Source organism: Hemibagrus wyckioides, linkage group LG11, assembly GCF_019097595.1.
Source record: "Hemibagrus wyckioides isolate EC202008001 linkage group LG11, SWU_Hwy_1.0, whole genome shotgun sequence".
Taxonomy (NCBI): domain Eukaryota; kingdom Metazoa; phylum Chordata; class Actinopteri; order Siluriformes; family Bagridae; genus Hemibagrus; species Hemibagrus wyckioides.
This window is the reverse complement of record NC_080720.1, coordinates 30908015-30929074: the sequence shown is the minus strand read 5'-3', so window position 1 is coordinate 30929074 and position 21060 is coordinate 30908015. Positions and strand designations below refer to the sequence as shown.

At 42.5% G+C, this 21060-nt stretch overlaps 1 protein-coding gene across 2 annotated transcripts; it reads right to left on the bottom strand.

Moving 5' to 3' along the window:
- Window positions 1-58: 58 nt before the first annotated feature.
- Window positions 59-20893, bottom strand: als2b (alsin Rho guanine nucleotide exchange factor ALS2 b). 2 transcript variants are annotated; one of them, XM_058403213.1, is made up of 35 exons: window positions 20740-20893; window positions 19690-19766; window positions 19270-19418; window positions 18125-19185; window positions 17193-17369; window positions 16895-17063; window positions 13640-13808; window positions 13149-13245; window positions 12915-12992; window positions 12133-12324; window positions 11850-12021; window positions 11551-11740; window positions 11357-11422; window positions 10201-10363; window positions 9989-10120; window positions 9732-9860; window positions 8141-8211; window positions 7885-7951; window positions 7569-7771; window positions 7428-7493; window positions 7031-7129; window positions 6636-6800; window positions 6325-6436; window positions 6145-6222; window positions 5416-5549; window positions 5163-5327; window positions 3628-3745; window positions 3396-3553; window positions 2536-2643; window positions 2227-2403; window positions 2079-2124; window positions 1828-1889; window positions 1592-1741; window positions 1393-1489; window positions 59-1310 (listed from the first exon to the last, which is right to left on the bottom strand). In XM_058403213.1, exons 2-35 carry the CDS (start codon window positions 19704-19706, stop codon window positions 1272-1274), a joined length of 5076 nt encoding a protein of 1691 aa, XP_058259196.1. In that variant the 5' UTR covers window positions 19707-19766; window positions 20740-20893; the 3' UTR covers window positions 59-1271. The 2 variants fall into 2 exon arrangements, with proteins under 2 accessions (XP_058259196.1, XP_058259197.1); XM_058403214.1 differs by having other exon boundaries at window positions 16931-17063.
- Window positions 20894-21060: the final 167 nt, after the last annotated feature.

The following is a 21060-nucleotide window of genomic DNA, read 5'->3' as shown; positions in this document are numbered from 1 at the left end:
TGTAAATGATATAAATAAATGCAGTACACACATGAGGAAAAAAATGAACAGAAAAACATTCCATCAGCCATTTTATTGCCTGCTCTTGACACAAAGACACTTCACCAGCCGGACAGGACCAAACCGTCACAATGTCTCGGCAAGATGACGTTTACACAGCGAAACACTGCAGGAGAGCGACACCGAGCTGGGGAGTACAACGTCCGAACCGAAAAGAGGTTCTGATTCGATCAGGATCTGGAAGAAACGATCCGGTCTCGTTCTGTCCGAAACCTACACCTCTGAGCGAACTTCGCGTCGACGCTGTACGAGATTCCGGTGTCTGTCTGCACTGCGTATCGTCCGCTACTTCAGTAAGACAGTATAGAGTCAGTATATCAGATCCACAGACATCGTACAGATTCTCACCGCAACTGGACGTCTTTATCTTTATCTTAAATAAATAAAACATCAGTTATTAAAAACTGTCACGCTGACATCACGGTCAGTCCAGAATACTGTAAAAAGTATTGCTGTATGCAACACTCTAGTTCTCTCTCACACACACACACACACATACACACACACACGACTGTCACATAAGGAACAAAAAAAAAAAAAAATCACAGTCTTCTTCTGTGAAAGAATTCTAGTAACATGTTTATAGTAAAGATTGTGTAAAATAAAAAATTCTAAAATAACTTCACTGTAGCACGAGAACCAGAAAAACTAGCAACACTTCAAGTCTCTGCAAAACAGTCAAGAAAAAAATGAGCAAATTGTGCATATGATTAAAAAACCCTCCTTCAATGCAATCCAGCAGGTCAAAAAAATCCAGGCGTCTGATTGGCTGTTGGAGGAGCATGTGACCACCGACAGCATCCGGTCACTCCTTCATGTGAACGATGCAAACGTCAACCATCAGTCAGTGTGTTATGTAAGACACGGGATTTGTTAATCTCAGGCTGTTACGCTGAGGAATAAAAAGTAATGGCACCCTATTGCAGCATCACGTGTCCTGTGTCGAGAATTTTCACATTCAGGAAAAAGTGAAGGAACTTTAAAGAGAAAATTCATAAAGAGAGAGATTTGAAAATCAACAAAAAAATGGTTGAACTGGAAGAGATGTATCAGACTGAAAGAGATATATTACAAAAGAAAAAAAAAAATACACAGGAATGTTCAGGATGTGTGTTTTCCGCCTGGCACCGTGATCCTGGCCCCGCCCACCATCAGCTCATCACCTGTCCGTCATGATAGTGTGCTGCCGGTCCGTCTGTACGTTGTTCTCCTTATGTGATCTTCTCATGCTGAATTTGATAGTAACACGCCTGACAGGACAGAGAAAGACATTTTTCAAAACATCTTTTTATAAATTTTCCTCTGAATTCTGTGTTTTTTCCTCATCAGTACCTTCAATGTAGTGAACATGATGCCGTGCTCTCCGTGCTGCACACACGGGTCCATGAGGTCTTCTATCAGACTGACTTCTGACCCCAAGTTCCTGATACTGTGGAGAAACACACATATAGCGTTAAAAATACGTTTATGACCCAAGAAGCAGCTCACACACTGCCAGGAAAATATGGTGTCTGGAATACAGCAGATATACCGAGCACGCAGCACTACGTAGAGGAAAACAGGAAACAGGTCATCCATGGACCACAGGAAGTCCTGTTTGAGTAAGGTAAGCACCTCCTGGGTTATCTCCTCGAAGGTCAGCTGGATGACCTGCAGCTTGTCTGAGGGAGTGAAGGTTGTGCTGAAGGAAAAGAAGGAAAAGAATAAATGGATAAAGGATAAAACTCTAAAAAGTGAAGAATTCGTAGAGCTGGCAGGATTTCCAACCTGATTTGCTGTAGTGTCTCCACCGCCGAGGCGAAACACGCATCTTTAGTGCTGGGTACGACCTACACACACACACACAGACACACACACAGACACACAGACACACACACACACACAGACACACAGACACACAGACACACACAGACACACACACAGACACACACACAGACACACACACAGACACAGAGGATCTATTCAACAAACTTCCCTCACATGCAGTAAAACAGTAGCGGTGTAGATCAAATGTCTACCTGTTGCTTTTCCCCGAGTGCTGTAATGGTGACAGGCCAGAATTTCCTACAAAAAAGATTTCATACAGAACATCGTTATCGTTGTGTGTGTGTGTGTGTGTATATATATAAATATATATATATATATATATATATATATATATCTCACTGTTGCACTCCGAGGAAAGCGAGCAGAGCGAGATCAGGCTGCTTGTTGAGACGCAGCACACAGTCCCAGTACACGTCGTCTTCCTTCTCCTTATCCAGAGCGTAAAGCGTGAAGAGAGGCGGGTAGAGACGCGGCAGCAACACGGGCAGGAGCAGGGCAGAGCTGCTGACCACACGACTGCGGAGGTAAAGCTTTAATGTTACGACTGATTACTGGCTATAACGTAAGCGATAGGCTTGAAAGAGATATAAAGTATGATTTTTTTAATAAATACACCACGATAGTTTGCGTCCTGATTCTGATCCTCACCCCGGCTTCGGAGACTCGAGCTCACTGCTAGTGGACTTGGATTCCTTCTTTTCGGTTGGAGCTTCAACCAGCAACCCGCCTTCCTCTGGAAGATCAGGAAACAGAAACCTACAACACACACACACACAGGTCAACATATAGCAATCATATCACATATACGCTATATTGCCAAAAGTTTTGGGACGTCTGCCTTTACATGCACATGAATGTAATATGGAGTTGTCCCGCCCTTTGCAGCTATAACAGCTCCAACTCTTCTGGGAAGGCTTTCCATAAGGTTTAGGAGTGTGTTTATGAGAATTTTTGACCATTCCTCTAGAAGCATATTTGTGAGGTCAGGCACTGATGTTGGACGAGAAGGTCTGACGCTCTAACTCATCCCAAAGGTTTTCTGGTCAGGAATTTGAGAAGTTCCTCCACACCAAACTCACTCATCCATGTCTTTATGGACCTTGCTTTGGTCACTGGTGTGCAGTCATGTTGGAACAGGAAGGGGTCATCCCCAAACTGTTCCCACAAAGCATGAAATTGTCCAAAATGTCTTGGTATGAAGCTGAAGCATTAAGAGTTCCTTTCACTAGAACTGAGAGGCCGAGCCCAACCCCTGAAAAACAACACCTGAATTCCATGACTTGGAGGGTGTCCCAAAACTTCTGGCCATGTAGTGTATAAAATATTTTTACATTATATTTATATTTGTTTTATATGTAAACCTTTCTGAGGGACTCTTTATTTTAATACACAGTATACCATAATCTCCTTCATATATGAATGCGTTCAAAAGGTAAATCTTTAAAACCACTGAAATCCATTTAAATACATTAGGAAAAACACACACACACACACACACACACACACACCTGACAATCTGAAAGATGCGGCTGAGGTAGGATTTGATCTCGTTGACGGCCTGCTGAAGCAGCCTGCGGTTCGCTCCGACGCCCACGTACGTCATCCGGTACACGGCTACCAGCTTCTCCACCAAGTGGCCCAGTGGGTGCAGCGGAGTGTCACAGGCCTGGGAGCGAAGGTCAGATGTCAGAAGGGTACAGTGCTGTTCTGGTCGAGGTACAGACAGCGTACAGGACTGACCTTGATGAGGTAGCGGCGAATGGTGTCGTATTTCTCCAGTGTAACAGGGCCGTCATGCTGAGGGATGAACTCCAGGCTTTCCAGGGTTTTACTATGGGACCGAGTCAGCAGCTCAGGACTATAACACAACAACATATATACACACTACATGTTCAATCTATTCATTATAAACACCAGAGACCGTATAAATGATTATAAGCAGTGGACAGTAGGATTATAAATGATTATAAACACAGGAGAGTGTGATTATAAATGATTATGAACACCAGAGAGTGTGATTATAAATGATTATAAACAGTGGAGAGTGTGATTATAAATGATTATAAACACCAGAGTGTGATTATAAATGATTATAAACACCGGAGAGTGATTATAAATGATTATAAAAACCAGAGTGTGATTATAAATGATTATAAAAACCAGAGTGTGATTATAAATGATTATAAAAACCAGAGTGTGATTATAAATGATTATAAAAACCAGAGTGTGATTATAAATGATTATAAACACCAGAGTGTGATTATAAATGATTATAAAAACCAGAGTGTGATTATAAATGATTATAAACACCGGAGAGTGATTATAAATGATTATAAACACCAGAGTGTGATTATAAATGATTATAAACACCAGAGTGTGATTATAAATGATTATAAAAACCAGAGTGTGATTATAAATGATTATAAACACCGGAGAGTGATTATAAATGATTATAAACACCAGAGTGTGATTATAAATGATTATAAACACCAGAGTGTGATTATAAATGATTATAAACACCAGAGTGTGATTATAAATGATTATAAAAACCAGAGTGTGATTATAAAAACCAGAGTGTGATTATAAAAACCAGAGTGTGATTATAAATGATTATAAACACCGGAGAGTGATTATAAATGATTATAAACACCAGAGTGTGATTATAAATGATTATAAACACCAGAGTGTGATTATAAAAACCAGAGTGTGATTATAAATGATTATAAAAACCAGAGTGTGATTATAAATGATTATAAAAACCAGAGTGTGATTATAAAAACCAGAGTGTGATTATAAATGATTATAAAAACCAGAGTGTGATTATAAATGATTATAAAAACCAGAGTGTGATTATAAATGATTATAAACACCAGAGTGTGATTATAAATGATTATAAAAACCAGAGTGTGATTATAAATGATTATAAACACCAGAGTGTGATTATAAATGATTATAAACACCAGAGTGTGATTATAAATGATTATAAACACCAGAGTGTGATTATAAATGATTATAAAAACCAGAGTGTGATTATAAATGATTATAAACACCAGAGTGTGATTATAAATGATTATAAACACCAGAGTGTGATTATAAATGATTATAAACACCAGAGTGTGATTATAAATGATTATAACTACCAGAGAGTGTGATGGAGATACAGCATATGTTATTTTGTGTATCGATTAAGAGGTTCTTGGGGATGGCATACTGCTGCCCTGTGTCTCAAGATGGCAGCATTTCCGTCCAGATAGAGTCGGAGAGTCGGACAGTACCTGTCTCTGTGCTGTCTCCTGTTAGTGGTCAGCGCTATAGCGATGTTGTCCCATGCCATCCTGGTCTCTCCCTGTGCTGGTGTGTCACATCCCAGCTGACTCCAGCATTCCCCAAACACTGCCTTCCACTTCTCCTCAGGATGAACGGAAAACCGGCCCAGTTTACTGCTCACACACACACACACACACACGTTAGCATAGCATACCGTACTGTAAGTAGCAGTGAACTGCTGAAAGTGTAAAATGATCATACAGCGCTCGGCTCTTGTCCTTTTCCGAGTCGTATAGGCTGGGTTTGTAGTAGGACCCTGATATCTTCAGGCCGGTTCCCCAGACCCCGCTGATGGAACCCTCGATGTAGTCACCGTTAGGCATCGTCAGAGTACCCTGGACACAGGAGGAGTGTTAAACAGGCATGTTTCCAAAACTTTTTAGCTTCTTTCTCTAACCAGAATAGCTGTTTCCTAGCAGCGTGTCTGTGAGAGATGGAAATGTCAAGATCATAATAACCAAAAAGAAATAAGCCACAGTGCTGCATTTATTACAAATGTTTCAATTAATGTAAACCTACTAAAGGCAAAGAATTCATGATGATGGAGTTCAGCTGCCAAAATAGTTCAACTAGAGGATGTCTACTGTTTAAGAGAGAGAGAGAGAGAGAGAGAGAGAGAGAGAGAGAGAGAGAGATAGACAGGGAAAGAGAGAGAGAGAGAGAGAGAGAGAGAGAGAGAGAGAGAGACAGAAAGAGTGAGAGAGAATGAGAGAGAGAGAAAGAGAGAGAGAGAGTGTGTGGAAAAGTGGGACAGAAAGAGACAGAGAGAGAAAGACAAAGACAGATAGAGAGTGAGAAAGAGAGACAGACAGACAAAAAGAGGGAGAAAGCGAGGGGGGGGAGACACAGACAGAAACAGACAGAGAGAGAAAGAGAGAGGGAGAGAGAGAGAGAGAGAGAGAGAGAGAGAACGTGTGCTTCTGAAATCACCTTTCCATTAAGAGTCCAGTCTTCTGAGAAATCCCCCTCAAACATGGTGTCGTCTTCTGACAGTAATACCCCGGTACCCTGAGTGTGTGTGTGTGTGTGTGTGTGAGAAAGAAAAGAGAATAAATAACAGGAACAGTAACGATGTGTAACAGAAACGTTTCGAACCTGAAACCGTCTAACCGTCATTTTATTGCTGCTGAAAGAGCCCTCGTAGTAGAGTCCGAACTGTGTGACGATGACACCGTGCCCCTGCTTCTGATCATCCTGCCATACACCCATGTACTTCTCTCCTCTGACATCAACACACACACACATTTAACACAGAAAAAAACCATCTAAAATAGTTCTCTCATTTAATATATATATATATTATATACACACACACACACACACTCTTAAATGTCCACTTTAGTAGGAACATGTTTTTTTATCTATTTATATATATATATATATATATAAAATTAGCCAATCAACTGGTCAAGTTCTCTCACCTTGTGATGTCATCAAACACGCCGTAGCCAGTTTTCTTGTCGTTCAGCCACTGACCGATGAAGACGCTGGGGGAGGAGGAGTTCAGCTTGCCGCTCCGCAGCATGCCATGGCCGTGACGCATGTTATCCTGAAACGAGCCCTCGTACACTTCTCCTGTGGCGTAGCTACAACACACACACACACACACACACACACACACACACACACACAAGGTTACACAAAATCCTGTAATGGAACCACCACGCCATTCCACAGTAACTCCAGATAACTCTGCTCCATCACACCACGCTGTTGCTGTTGAATCATTTCCCAATACAGCACACCAACACGTAATTTATTCCTTATTAATATCACCGCTTTCTCAGTGTCTGTTGAATCGCACTGATCTTAGCACCTGAAGGTCCCGAATCCGTGCATCTTGCCATCCTTCCAGTGTCCCTGGTAATGATCGCTCTTGTTAAGGTTCTTGTTAGGAAGAATAAAATCTCCAAACCTGAAATAAAAAAAAACAATACTGTGAAAAACTGAAATAAACCATAAGAGAGAGACGGAGAGAGAGAGAGAGAGAGAGAGAGAGAGAGACAGACAGACACAGAGAGAGACGGACAGAAAGACAGACAGACATAGAGAGAGACAGACAGACACAAAGAGAGAGACTTACAGACAGACAGACTGACACAGAAAGAGACAGACAAAAGGACAAACAGACAGACAGAGACGGACAGACAGAGAGACAGAACTGCTGCATTGATTTATCATAACCATAAACATATTAAAGATAAGCAGCTGACCCATCCTCGAATCCGTTCTTAAATTCCCCGGTGTACATCCTTCCATCCGGCCATTTCAACACGCCCCTATAACACAAAAGCAACCAATCAGCTCCTTCTCATCATTCTCAATAGCCCCGCCCACTTTCCATAGGCACTCACCTCCCGTGAGGTTTTCCCGCCACCCAGCGGCCCTCGTACACGGCGTCCTTCAACCTGCTGTCCTTATAGAAGGTATAGGAAGCGGTTCGGGAAATGGGAGGGTCTGCTCTCAATCCTGCCCCGGAGGTAGGAGGGGCCTCGTGTAACCCCGCCCCACTCAGCGCCTGCATCACTGCCTGATTTATGGCACGCAACCACTTCGCCTGAAAGAAATTCACACAAACAAACGATAGAATCAAACAGCTTTGTGGTATTATTTTCCAACAATAACATGCCCTTCAGTGTGCTTTACGTATCTACGTTAAATAACAATCACCTTTTCGGACGGCGAGGCAGCCAGCAGCGTGAAGCTTTCCTCAGGTGACGTCAGCTTCAAGCCGTACCTGACCAGCAGGACACGATTTAACACACCACATGTTGTAGCAAGCAAAGTGGAGAGAGAGAGAGAGAGAGAGAGCAAGAGAGAGAGAGTGAGAAGGAGAAAGAGAGAGAGAATTTAATACACCAAATCACGACACACACTCTGTAGCAAGCAAAGTGAACGGATTGAACGGCTAAACCGTCTCACTCACAGGCCGGCGTTGTCGTCGGACATGGGCTCCACCCACAGCGTGGCCAAGGGGAAGACGTGATGAGTGGAGAACTGAGGAAGACCGCAGGAAGAAGATGGCGTCAACCACAACACATAATCCACAAATAGAGTCTATACTAGTCAAGCTAACTGTAGAAGATAGAAGAAGAACATGCGGAAAACAGGTGTGTGTTTGTATCAACTGCATGCTAGCACACATCCCCAACATAAGATAGAGATCTGGATCATCACACAAAAACACACGAGCTGCACAGTACATCACGTACTGACCATTATGTCCATGCTGATTTCTTCAATCTGATATAAGAGGTTCTGATCGGTCCAAAAGTGTATAAAGAGATCTCATTACAGAAAGGAGTCTCCAGCGTCAGAAGGAAAACTGCTGAACAATTCAGACGCAAAGCTAATGCTAAACAAGCTGTTGTTCTATCATCTACAGAAAGAAGAAGAGAAATGCTGGTGTATGGACGAGTTATAAGGTAAGTGATAACAGGAAAAGACTCCTAGATGTTCCAGGACATTTATCTATTAAAAATGCGTCAGAATAAAAACACTAAGAAATTGTTAATAAGACAAAAGAGGAATAAAACGCCTAAACCGGGCAACCGGTGATTATTTTTCTACAACAGCATGCCTTCGGTTTCGTATTCCTGATTTTTTGGTCATTTTATTGATCAACATATTCACAGTGATGTTCTGGATATACTGTGCAGCCCTCACACACACACACACACACACACACACACACACACACAAACTCTATAAAAACCCAGAAACAGAGGAATTCAGGGCAGTAACATTGGCAGGAGGATGACTAAGACTGGGATTGTGTCTGACACAACCAAAGGACAGAGAAACACTCGTACTGCAGCACTCGGGTGGGGGTGGGGGGCAAGCAGGCCAGGAAGAGGGCAACTACAGGCACGGGATAGGGCTTGGGTCAGGCACTTGTGCCACATCAATGATTCTTATTACAAATCTATCTAACTCTTATAAATGCTTCATAATAAAATTCCAGGACTATTTCTTTCCGTGGACTACACCAGAGATGTCACTAATATTCCCGGAAAATCTTAAAGGCACATTTATCATGATTTCGAGAACCCAATTGTTTATTATAAGGGGCTATTTCCAGCCATTTCTATACAGTGAAGTGAAGCATGTGTAGCTCACGTCGCTGATGCCCCTAATCTCTACCCGACGATTAGAAAAGCAGTGACGTTTATTCTAGCTTCATCCTAACAATCCTGATTATTCAAAACCACCTAGCAGAGCAGAGTAAGAAAGACAGACTGCACTACAGCGCTGAGCCCAGCCCTGAACACTTGGGGAAGCTGTGCTAGAGAAGAATAAACAGAATAATAATTCTACATGTTTTTTTTTCTTACGCTTATGCATACTTACAAGCCCCTTAGAGGCAAACATTCCCTACCGGGACAGAAATATCAAACATCAGACACACAAGATCTCCTTCAGGAGCGTCAAAACATCATGGGGAAGCAGAGGCAAAAGCAGTGATGAGCGAGGAAGAAGAAGAAGAAGAAGAGGAGGGGAAAGTGAACACGAGGTACCTGGGCGTGGACGAGAGCATCGTTGAAAAGGATGAACCAGTTGACGGAGAAGCGTCCGGCGTTCTGTAGGGTCAGGGCTTTGTTGCTGCTCTCGCACACCAAGCGGCGGGATGGTTTGCGCAGAGAGTCCTAAGAAAACGTCAGGGTCAGTTAGATTAAACACTGCCAGAATCCCTAGCATCCTGATCCTGTCGCTATAAACGTGTCTAGAAGAAAAACTTGGTGCATCGTGTCTTGTGTATGCAATGCTCGCTTACTGTCATCTTTCCCGGGAAGTTCCTCCAGAAGTGCAGCGTGTACTCGGCCTCCTTCCTCTTCCTCTTCAGATGAAGAGCCATAGCCTCATACTTGGAGCAGGCCTCCTGCAGCTTTTGATAGTCCGCACAGCTCTGCCAGACGTAGAAATCTACTATGTGATCCACAGAATTATATTATTATTATTATTATTTAGCTTGAACGTAAGGCTTACCGGATCGTAGCAGGAGGCGAGTTTGAGCAGCAGGTGGCTATACACGTGGAGATGGCGGAGAGGAAGGTAAAAGAGATGAGCCAGAACGTCGGACAGCATGGCACCGTCTTCTGAACACTCAGACAGTTTCTGCACCGTCTCTGCGCCCTTCCCGAACACATCCCTGAAGAAACAAAAGGAAAAAAATGAACAGATTTCCTATTTAAACTTAAGGGGGTAAAGCGTTTTCCTAAACGTTGGAACAGCCTTCCTGACAGTGTTCGGGACACGGACACAGTCTCCCAGCTTAAACGTAGATTAACGTAGATTAAACTAGGGATGATTTTGTCCAACATCTAGGATGTTCTGTAAAGCTGCTCAGAGACAATGTCTATTGTTAAAAGCGCTATACAAATAAAATAGAATTGAAAATTGAACATAATGAAACGAAAGCGTTAAAGTGATGACTCTTTCAATGCTGAATGGATTGTAGCTAAATTAAAACCGTCTTGTGGACTGGAATAGTCTAGTGTTATTCCACTGGGAAGAAAAACAGATCAATAAACTGTACAGAAATGTGGACAAAGTTCAAGGAGCAGGAATGCAACACGCTGTATCCATCATTTGTTTTCATGAAGAAGAAGATCTGAGGGCATGAAGCCTTTATTATTGCCACACCTACATTACAGCACAGTGGAATTCTTTTCTTTGAAATATCCCAGGTGAGGAAGTTGGGGGTCAGAGCACAGGGGCAGCTATGATACTGTGCCCCTGGAGCAGAGAGGATTAAGTGCCTTGCTCAGTTGTGCCCAACAGTGGAACTTGGTGGTGCTGGGGCTTGAACCCCGATTCTCCAATCAACAACCCACACCCTTAACCACTTGAGCCACCACTGCCCCAGGGTTACCTCAGGGTTGTTTTTTTGTTCTGTTTAGTGATGTGTGGATAAATAAACACATGTCTGAGTGGTTGATGTGTTACTGGTCACTACGCTGGTTTTTTGTGAACTTTGGAATAAGTGTAGCAGTCATTCCCTAAAACCAGTGATAACCTTAGGACCTGCTGACTGGACCAGACTCACGTTTCTCACTCACTACAAAACACACACACACACACACACACACACACACACACACACACACACACACACACACACACACACAGCACACTGACTCACTGGCAAGGTTTAACAAGAGCCTGAAAGCCGCCCATGACCAGCATGTTTCCCACTGCAGCACAGAACCTACAGAAAGGAAACAGGAAATTAGATCTGTATTAGATTACTGATTCGTTCCGGCATTTTCTGTAATATTTGCATGCTATTGTGTGTCATCATGACCTCAGATTCTGTGTATGTGTGTGTGTACTTGCTCAGAATACGTGTCCAGGAACAGATGCGCATTGTCAAGGAGAATCAGGCCTCGGAGATCTCGTGAGCGGCGCAGGAAGGAGGTCAAGGATGCAGAGTTCTGACCGGTCAACTGTGACAGGCGGCTGAATCGACCGATCAGATTCTGGAGGAGTCCGGTGCAGGCGGGGCCTAGCGCAGAGCTTAAAGATTCTACCAACATATAAAAAAATATTTTTGTCGAATGCAATAGTTTTCATCCATTCTATTTTTAAAATAAAACACACACACACACACACACACACACACAATACCCAGTTACCCAGTTTAAGCAGTGGCTGTAGAAGCGAGCTCTGGATGTTGGTCAGTTTGCAGTAGTACTTTCTCTCGGCTGCTGCCAGCTCGTGGAGATTGGCGATTAAACCCACCACGTTGCGGTCAGCTATCGCTGCACACATCTGTCCACCTGCGCTCACACTGCTCACGTAGCCCAGCTACATCACACACACACACACACACACACACACGTCATGTTATGGTATTATGTTAAGGTATTATGACCTTAAATGATGTTAGCACTACGATCACGATAGAGTCTCACTGACGTTCATGCAGAAGGGCAGCAGTACGGGTTGCTGTGTGTAGCCTCCGCTCTCCTCCTGGGCTGTCTCGCCGGATCCCTCCTTCACCTGCTGACCGCTGTAGTAGAGGATGGGCTGAAGGCAGTCACCGTCGGCCAGCAGGAGAGTGTGGTGCTGTCCTGCCGCCACGTCCCATGCACGAATCCCCTCTGACAGCTACAGAGCCACGGACAGGACAAACAGAGAGTACGAAGAGGAGGACGAAAGGATGGAGGATTTGTGTAGGTGTGTATCAGAGTGTCATTAGGATGTGGGGAATGATAGGATATGTACATTTCCCATTGGGATGAATAAAGTATCTATCTATCAATCTATCTATCTATCTGTCTGTCTATCTGTCTGTCTGTCTGTCTGTCTGTCTATCTATCTGTCTGTCTGTCTGTCTGTCTGTCTGTCTATCTATCTATCTATCTATCTGTCTATCTATCTATTTATCTACCTGTCTATCTACCTGCATGTCTGTCTGTCTGTCTATCTATTTATCTACCTGTCTATCTACCTGCATGTCTGTCTGTCTGTCTGTCTGTCTGCCTGTCTATCTATTTATCTACCTGTCTATCTACCTGCATGTCTGTCTGTCTATCTATCTATCTATCTATCTATCTATCTATCTATCTATCTATCTATCTATCTATCTATCTATCTATCTATCTATCTATCTATCTATCATATCAGTTTATTATTGTTCAGAGCAGTGTGTAATGCACTTGACCCTGAAAGGACATCCTGTGTGTGTGTGTGTGTACCTTGGCAAGACGTGGCACAGTGCTGGGGGATTCCATGTGCCCCAGTTGACCAAAGCTGTTACTGCCCCAGGAGTACACCTGTCCCACAACACACATAATTATCACTTAACCAATACACTCTGCTGTATAATTACACACACACACACTTCTGATCATCCTGCCTTACATGCATGGACTTCTACCCTCTGGTATCAACAAACAAACAAACAAACACACACACACACACACACACACCTGTGACTGGGCAGTCAGGGCGAGTGAGTGGAGGGCACCTGCAGCCACTCTGATGACCTCTTTACCGCTCAGATTCTTAATACACAGCGGCTGCAGTCTGAACGGAGAAAGAAGAAATGGAAAGAGAAAGAGATTATTCCTGGCACGGAAAAATTCAGAATTCCCAAGAGACCTTTATTTCATTTCAAGCTTCTGAGAGTTATTTTCTGTCTTTGTACCAGGATTTAAATAGACATTGTAAAAATGTCTAAACATTCATGACAAGCTGATGAACTGACCTAATATTCCATCTCTTGAATTATTAATGCATGAGAGTTATGTTGTGTGTGTGTGTGGGTTTAGACTCCCTCTAATAGTAATAATAATAATAATAATAATAATATTAATAATAATAATAATAATAATAATAATAATAATAATAATAATAATAAATGGGCTATTCTGCTATTCAGTCAGCTATATCGCAGTGCAGTGCATTGTGGGTAGCTGACCTGGGCAGGACATCTCCGTGTCCGAGCTGCCCCTCCTGCCCCTCCCCCCAGCTCCACACCTCCGTCTGCAGAGAGGGCAAGCGGGCGTCTGATTCAGCTACACCAGCTGGGGTGAGGGCGACGGTGCAGTCACGTGGCCGACTCACCCTCCGTAAGAGACGTGGGGACACTGAGAGAGAGAGAGAGAGAGAGAGAGAGAGAGAGAGAGAGAGAGAGAAAGAGAGACAGATAGAGAGAAAGAGAGACAGACAGAGAGAAAGAGGCATACAGAAAGACAGAGAAAGAGAGAGGGAGAGGGAGACAGTGACAGACAGAAAGACAGAGAGAGACAAAGAGAAAGAGAGAGAGAGAGAGAGAGAGAGAGAGAGAGAGAGAGAGAGACAAAGAGAGAGAGAGAGAGACAGACAGACAGAGAGAGCGAAAGAGAGAAGAGAGACAGACAGACAGAGAGAAAGAGGCATACAGAAAGACAGAGAAAGAGAGAGGGAGAGGGAGACAGTGACAGACAGAAAGACAGAGAGAGACAAAGAGAAAGAGAGAGAGAGAGAGAGAGACACAAAGAGAGAGAGAGAGAGACAGACAGACAGAGAGAGCGAAAGAGAGAAGAGAGACAGACAGACAGAGAGAGACAGACAGACAGAGAGAGAAAGAGAGAACAAAAGAGTGTGAGAGAGAGAGAGAGAGAGAGAGACAGACAGACAGAAAGAGAGACAGAGAGAGAAACAGAAAGAGACAAACAAACAGAGAGAAAGAGACAGACAGACAGACAAAGAGACGGAGAGAGACAGACAGACAGACAGAGAGAAAGAGAGACAGAGAAAGAGAGTGAGAAATAATTATACAAAGGACATAATTATTATATCAATTATTATATCACTATTGCCAGAAATGATTATAGAAGTTGATTATTTTCCTAGAACAGAGTATCCTGAAGTGTTTTATTCCTCTGACACCACAGCAGTTTACCAACAACAGCTGAGTCGCATTCATGAGACTAGTTAGTGTGGTCAATGGACCCAAGAAAAAAAATAAAAATAAAGCATCGACACTGGAGACTCCTTCCATGAATCTTAAATAAACCTCACCGTATCAATGATGATAGATTTTTCTATAGATATGAGATATGAAAAAATAAATGAAATAGGAAAACGTTCCAGTATCGGATCGGAACGTCAGATTTCACGATTCTGTCCAGGGAAGTATTTAATAAGTCATGAACGTGTCGCGCCGACGTCACGGCTTTATCAGATAACTGTTCTGAAGCGTGAGCAGAAATCTCAGAGAATTCGATCAAACCATCATTATTAAATAGTTTGTTTACGTGTAAATCTGATAAAATTGAATAAAACATGATTCGCAGCCTGATTATTCATTTCCGTTGCCAAATTGTGGATTAATCCCCCTCTGTAAGCTCTGTTTCCTAATTCAGCAAAACCAGGAAAGAAAAAAAGCTCGGCGCAGCGTGTTCGCATGAATAATTCACCGACGCAGCCGAGAAACAAATGGCATCTACGGAAACACACACACACACAAAGAAAGAAAGACACGCACACACACACATACATATACACAAAGACACGTTGTCAGGTGGAAGCATGAATAGGACACACACACACACACATTGCTGTCACGCTGTGTTTGTTCCATCCCTGCAGAGGTCCATCTGTTGTTTAGGAAGAAGGTAAGAACAGGAGAGGGGAGAAAGGAGAAAGTTAAGGCTGAAAGGCGGCAAGGTGATGAAGTGCGCCTGCTCTCACTGGAAATAACTGATCTTTACAGAAGTTCACTTCTAGAACAAAAATCTACAGATAATTTCCTCATCCCCCGGTCATCCAAGACGTTCATGTCTTTCTTTCTTCAGTCGTAAAGAAATTATGTTTTTTGAGGAAAACATTTCAAGATTTTTCTTCATATAGTGGACTTCAATGGTGCCTTCTTCCAAAATGCAGTTTAAATGCAGCTTCAGGAAGAAGGCTCTTATCTAGCCACACCATTGGTCATTTTCTTAGAAAAATAAAATATTGGATACTTTTTAAACCACAAAAGCCACGTGACGTAGGCGGAGCTACAGACCCAGTGTATACCGAAGTTGTTGCGTTCAGAGAGAGAGAGCTTCAGCTTCATCACACCATCCTGTCGTTCATTAGTTTCCTATTCCTACACCACATTTTATTTTTTCCTTAAAACATTCCTTCGTCTCTTCCTGGATGAAGGAACGATCCATTCCTGGAATTTTGTGGCAAGACCTTCATTCATCTTGTGATTTCCTTTTTGTCTTTTGCTTTCACTTCTGTCTTTTATTTTTATGACACAGTCACGCTGAAAACCAGAACCTTTCAGCTCTTTCCTTTCAGTACAATACAGTCCAGAATTATTAGCACCCATTAAGAAAAAAGACAAACATTACACACAACTGATAGAAATATTTCACTGAAAACAAAAGCAAAAATTGCCTTCTTGGAATAAAAAAAAATTATTTAAAAAAAATGGTTGATATTGAGGTCTCTAAATAATCATTGAACAAATTTAAAAGTATATTAATAAATTAATAAAGATTTAATTTATAAAGTATGTGATGATTCTCAGACATTGTCATTGTTGTAATATATTTTAGAACATTTTTTTTTTATTATTTTAAATTAAATGGAACTGAAGGAAAGATTTTGACATTTTTTAATTTAATCAATAAAACATTTTGTCATTTGTTCACATGGAGATTATTCATCAGCTTATTTATTATTTATTTTTAATCATTTTAATCAGACGTTTCAGTTCCAGTCTGTTGTATAATATATTTTATATATATATATTATAACAGCTGGGGTCTATATGCATCGTAGCAATGCATATAGACCCCAGCTGATGATAAAGAAAAAAAAAAAGTATTTAAAATGCTGCTAATCGGCAGGAAATAAAACACAAAAAGAGACAAAACAGTCGGGTAATGCAAAAATAATAATATAATAAAATAATAAAATAAATGTATAAATAAATAAATTAATTAATTAATTAATAATAATTTGGCAAAAAATATGCCAAACTTCACAGTTGCTCTATGTGTTATGAAGGGTGCCAATAATTCCAAACAGCAAGCCGGAGACACAGACAGAACTGCAAGACCTCGTAAGCCATTCCTTATAGTCACAGTGGCATACTTACATACATGCAGACACACACCTATGCGGTCAGTCAAGGGAACAACTTGAGCATGGATGCCACACACACACACACACACACACGCGCATGCAGACTTACACATGTGGTGGTATAAGATATGGAGAGCGCATGTACCCTGTGAGAGCAAGCCGGGGAGTGAGAGGCGGCGACTCAACCCCTCAGCCTCCTCTTCACGGATGTCTCCCAGACTCGAGCTTTTCTTGCCTTGTTTATGCTCCTCCTGACGCACTCTCTCCTCAACTGGACCCTGGACACACACACACACAAAGTTCAAGACAGGCCTAAATAAACCATATGTTCCACATAATTGAACTTATTTGGAGAATAAAAAGCTGTTATTATGTGACGAACACAATGGATAAATTCTTACGCTCACCCAGTAGCTGATGACCTTCCTCAGAGAGAGGGCCTCGTACGTGGACGCGACTCTCTCCCCTACGGCCGACGCATAAGAGACCACCAGGTTGTTCAGAGCAGAGCCCATCGGGGTGACCGACTGTGCCACGGGGGTCGAGGAGTCCAAGGTGAAAACGACAGTCGGCTCAGTGACAGGCTGTGAGGACAAAAGAGAGAGCATTTTCCTGAAGACTATGCAGAGATAGTTCTGGAAGTTTATAATAGGTCCCACTGTGGCAGTGAGGCCATGATGAAACACCAGCTGTGAAATAAAGCGGTTTTACGGAGCATGAGTGGGTAATGAGTGACTGGTTACACCTGTGTGTGGTTAAGAATGACATGACCAGCATTATATTCTGTTTCAGTCAGTGAGACAGAGACACCAAGAGAGCTGACAATGGCCTTGCTGTTTTTGTTAAACAAAGCTCCAGTAAAAGTAGGTGCCCTAGGTTCCTAGGTGCCCTCACTGCCTACCAGGTTGTTAGGGTCATGCATACAAAACAACTTTCTGAAGCTCTCAGTTTAATTTTACAACTAGAAATACAAAACAATTCATCAGTTTAAACCCCGCCTTCCACATTAAATCCGTAAGGCAACAATATTTAAACCTGCCGTCATCGATACATGACACGGAGTAGGACTATTTTAAAAGTCACCATGCTAACATGCTAAATTATTTACATCTGAAAGTCATGAATAATTTTTACTCACCAGTTGTGTCCTTTTCTTTTAATATCAGTTCATAAATGTTGCATTGATTCACTTCAATTGTTGGCTTTTAAATTACCGATTGAAATGAATAAAAGACATGAACATCAATCCGAACTGTTCTATCAACATCCTCGGGCTATTTAAGACATTTACCTGCTAAACCCACTGTTTTAACCGCCATCTGTGTACTGAGTCACTAACCTGTGCACACTGAGCTGTACTGGGGCTCTTAGCTGTCTGCTCGGCCTGCGTCTGATCCGAAAGCCTCTTCAGGTAATCTTTGAGTGCCTGCTCGTCTGGGTATTGAGAGGATTTGGGGCCTGTCCCAATTGACCCCTGGGCACTCTTGGTGTTCTCTGTCTCATGAGTGCTTGGCTCTGTGGCTGTTTCAAACACCTCACCGTTAGCCACCGGAGCTTGAGACTGCTCCAGATCTTTAGTTTCAGACTGAACTGACACTTCCCCTGCCGTTTGATCCTGATCCTGAGATTCAGGAACAGAAGTATGTGCATGGACAAAGCTAGACATGGACGTGTGCGTCATTAGAAGCGGTTCAGATGGAGAGCTTTTCATCTTGCCCCTCGAACTAGGAGACCCGTGAACGCGACCGTACTCCAGGGAAGATTTGTTATCGTCTTCGTCGAGTTCTACGCCAAGGGGGCAGTAGTGGCTATCTGAGATGATGACATGATCCTCCTTGTCGGTCATGGTGTAAAGTGATTGGTTGCACTGGCCACATTTGTCTTCGGGAGGTCTTCGCGGATCATGAGGAGGAGGTGGGCAGCGCACCAGCGCAAGGCTGTGCGAGGCTCCGCATGCTACCTGTAGTACATGTCTTCCGGCTAGGTGCTCCACCTTGTGCGGCTTCCAGACGGGAAAAGACGTGGCGTGCAAGCCCAACTGGCAGCCGCTGCCCCATGACCACACCTCATGCGTAACCGAAAGTGCCAGCGTGTGCTGTTCGCCACACGCCAGCTCCGCGATCCTCACCGGCCGAGGGGGCACGATCTCACTGGCCACCACGCCCACGGGAGTGGGATTAGGGACGACCGAGAGTCCTGACAGGCCGCACTGACCGTACGTATTATCCCCCCACATGTGCACGGCTCCATCCTCCGTCACCGCCCCATTGTGGAGCGTCCCCGCAGCCACGGAAACCACGCGCTTCTCGCTCAGACCCGCCTCCAAAATAGGGTCTGTCGTTTTCATACATGACGGGTTCTGTTTCCATGGTAATTCTCCAAAACTGTACACCTGCCCACCTGACCGCAGGTAAATAAAGACTCCATTAGTCTGTGATACAACTGTATACCTGATTCACTGAATGTATTAGCTGTGCTTCTTACCCTCTAACAAGAGAACTCCATGTTTAGCCCCGAGGGCAGCCTGGAGCACGGGTCGAGAGAGGAGCACTTTCTCTGGAGTGACGCTGTAGGAGTAACCTCTCCATGTGTGTAGCTCTCCTCGCTCCTGAGAGCTTTCCTCCTCAACCAAACTGCACACACACACACACACAAAGAAAAGAAAGTCCCCTTAACATTAACAGTCACATTACCTGTTACAAAAGCCCTGAGAGCACTGGAGAAAAGGGAAACTCTAAATATTTCTCACTCTCAAGCAGCTGGTATTCATAACCAGAGTCATAACGAGACCTCATGATGCCCCAGAGGCCAGTTCTAGTTCTAATGAAAACTCTGAACATGCATGAAGAAGGAAAAGAGAGAAGCTGATCACTCCCAGGTTCTCATATTATCATCAGATCTCACCTCTTCAGTTTATCCATGTCATCTCATGGCAAGTGAAGCAGCATGGCTGACAGACACACACGTTCACACGACCGAACCTGCCGGCAAACACAGCGATACAGTTAACCTCATGTCATTCTGTAGACGTGTCAACGTTAGATAGCTCAGGAAAGAGCTATCATATCATTTCATATATTTACATACTGTTTGTATGTAAATATATGAAAATGAACAGATGAAATGATTATAAATAAATAAATAAAGATGAAATATTTTCCAAGAAAAAGAAATCTCTGTAACTGTCTTTCACTAAAACGTGTCTGAATAATAAAATAAACATTTTTTTTTTCTTACATAAAAATGTTTTCTTGGATTAAATATGACACTTATTGCATGAACAAACATTTTTTTTCCATTTCCTTATTTTGTCCCTTAATTTATTATTTTCTTGGTTTCTCATTTTTTTATTTAAATATTTTTATTCTTTAAAAAAATTAAACAATAAAATATATACAAAAAATATTCAAAGTTAATTCATTTTTGTAACCTTTTTTTTTTATTATTTTGTAAGTCTAGCATTATATTAATACCACCAAACCTTATTATTATTATTATTATTATTATTATTATTATTACTCAATTACAGAGATGTCCTGAATCAGGTGACAGGTTAGTGTAAGAAATAAGAACCCATATTTACAGCCTTACAATCAACAAAGATGAATAATTAACTAGATATATTTAATCAACCAAAATAAGAAATAAATATCATTACGATTGCCCAATGAATGTACTAGCTACCTAGCTAACCCAGTGGCCCGATTCCAAATACCTACGCCATTAATACTTAGTGCACTATATAGTGCACAAATCACTATTTCATACCCTATGTCGCGCGAGAGCTATGTAGGGAGAAAGGAGCCGTTTGGGACTCGGCCGGTGTGATGACAGCGCGTTCGTTCGCCGCTCAGGATTAAACCTGTATTAACGGCTGGTCCAGCTGTGCGTGCGCGCGCGCGCGTGTGTGTGTGTGAGCGTGTGTGAGGCTAAACAGCGACAGCGTGAACTTACCGGTCAGATACACGACACGTGAGGAAGAAAGGAAGAAATGTCCGGTTTATATGTCCTGCACTGTGATGAGGTAAACAGGCACAGCGAGTCGCCGCAGAACGTTGCTGACTACAGGCGGCTGTTGTTGTGAAGCTTAATGCTACGGCGCGCGGAAAGGGACAAAACGCTCGTGACATTTACACTTTCGCTTTTTTTTCAAGGTAGTGTAGGAGCAATGGTGTAAATTCATTATTTACCATTATTCATTCATTTTTCAGCATAAATTAATAATAATAATAATAATAATATATGTTAAATGTAATAATAATTTTATTTTAAATT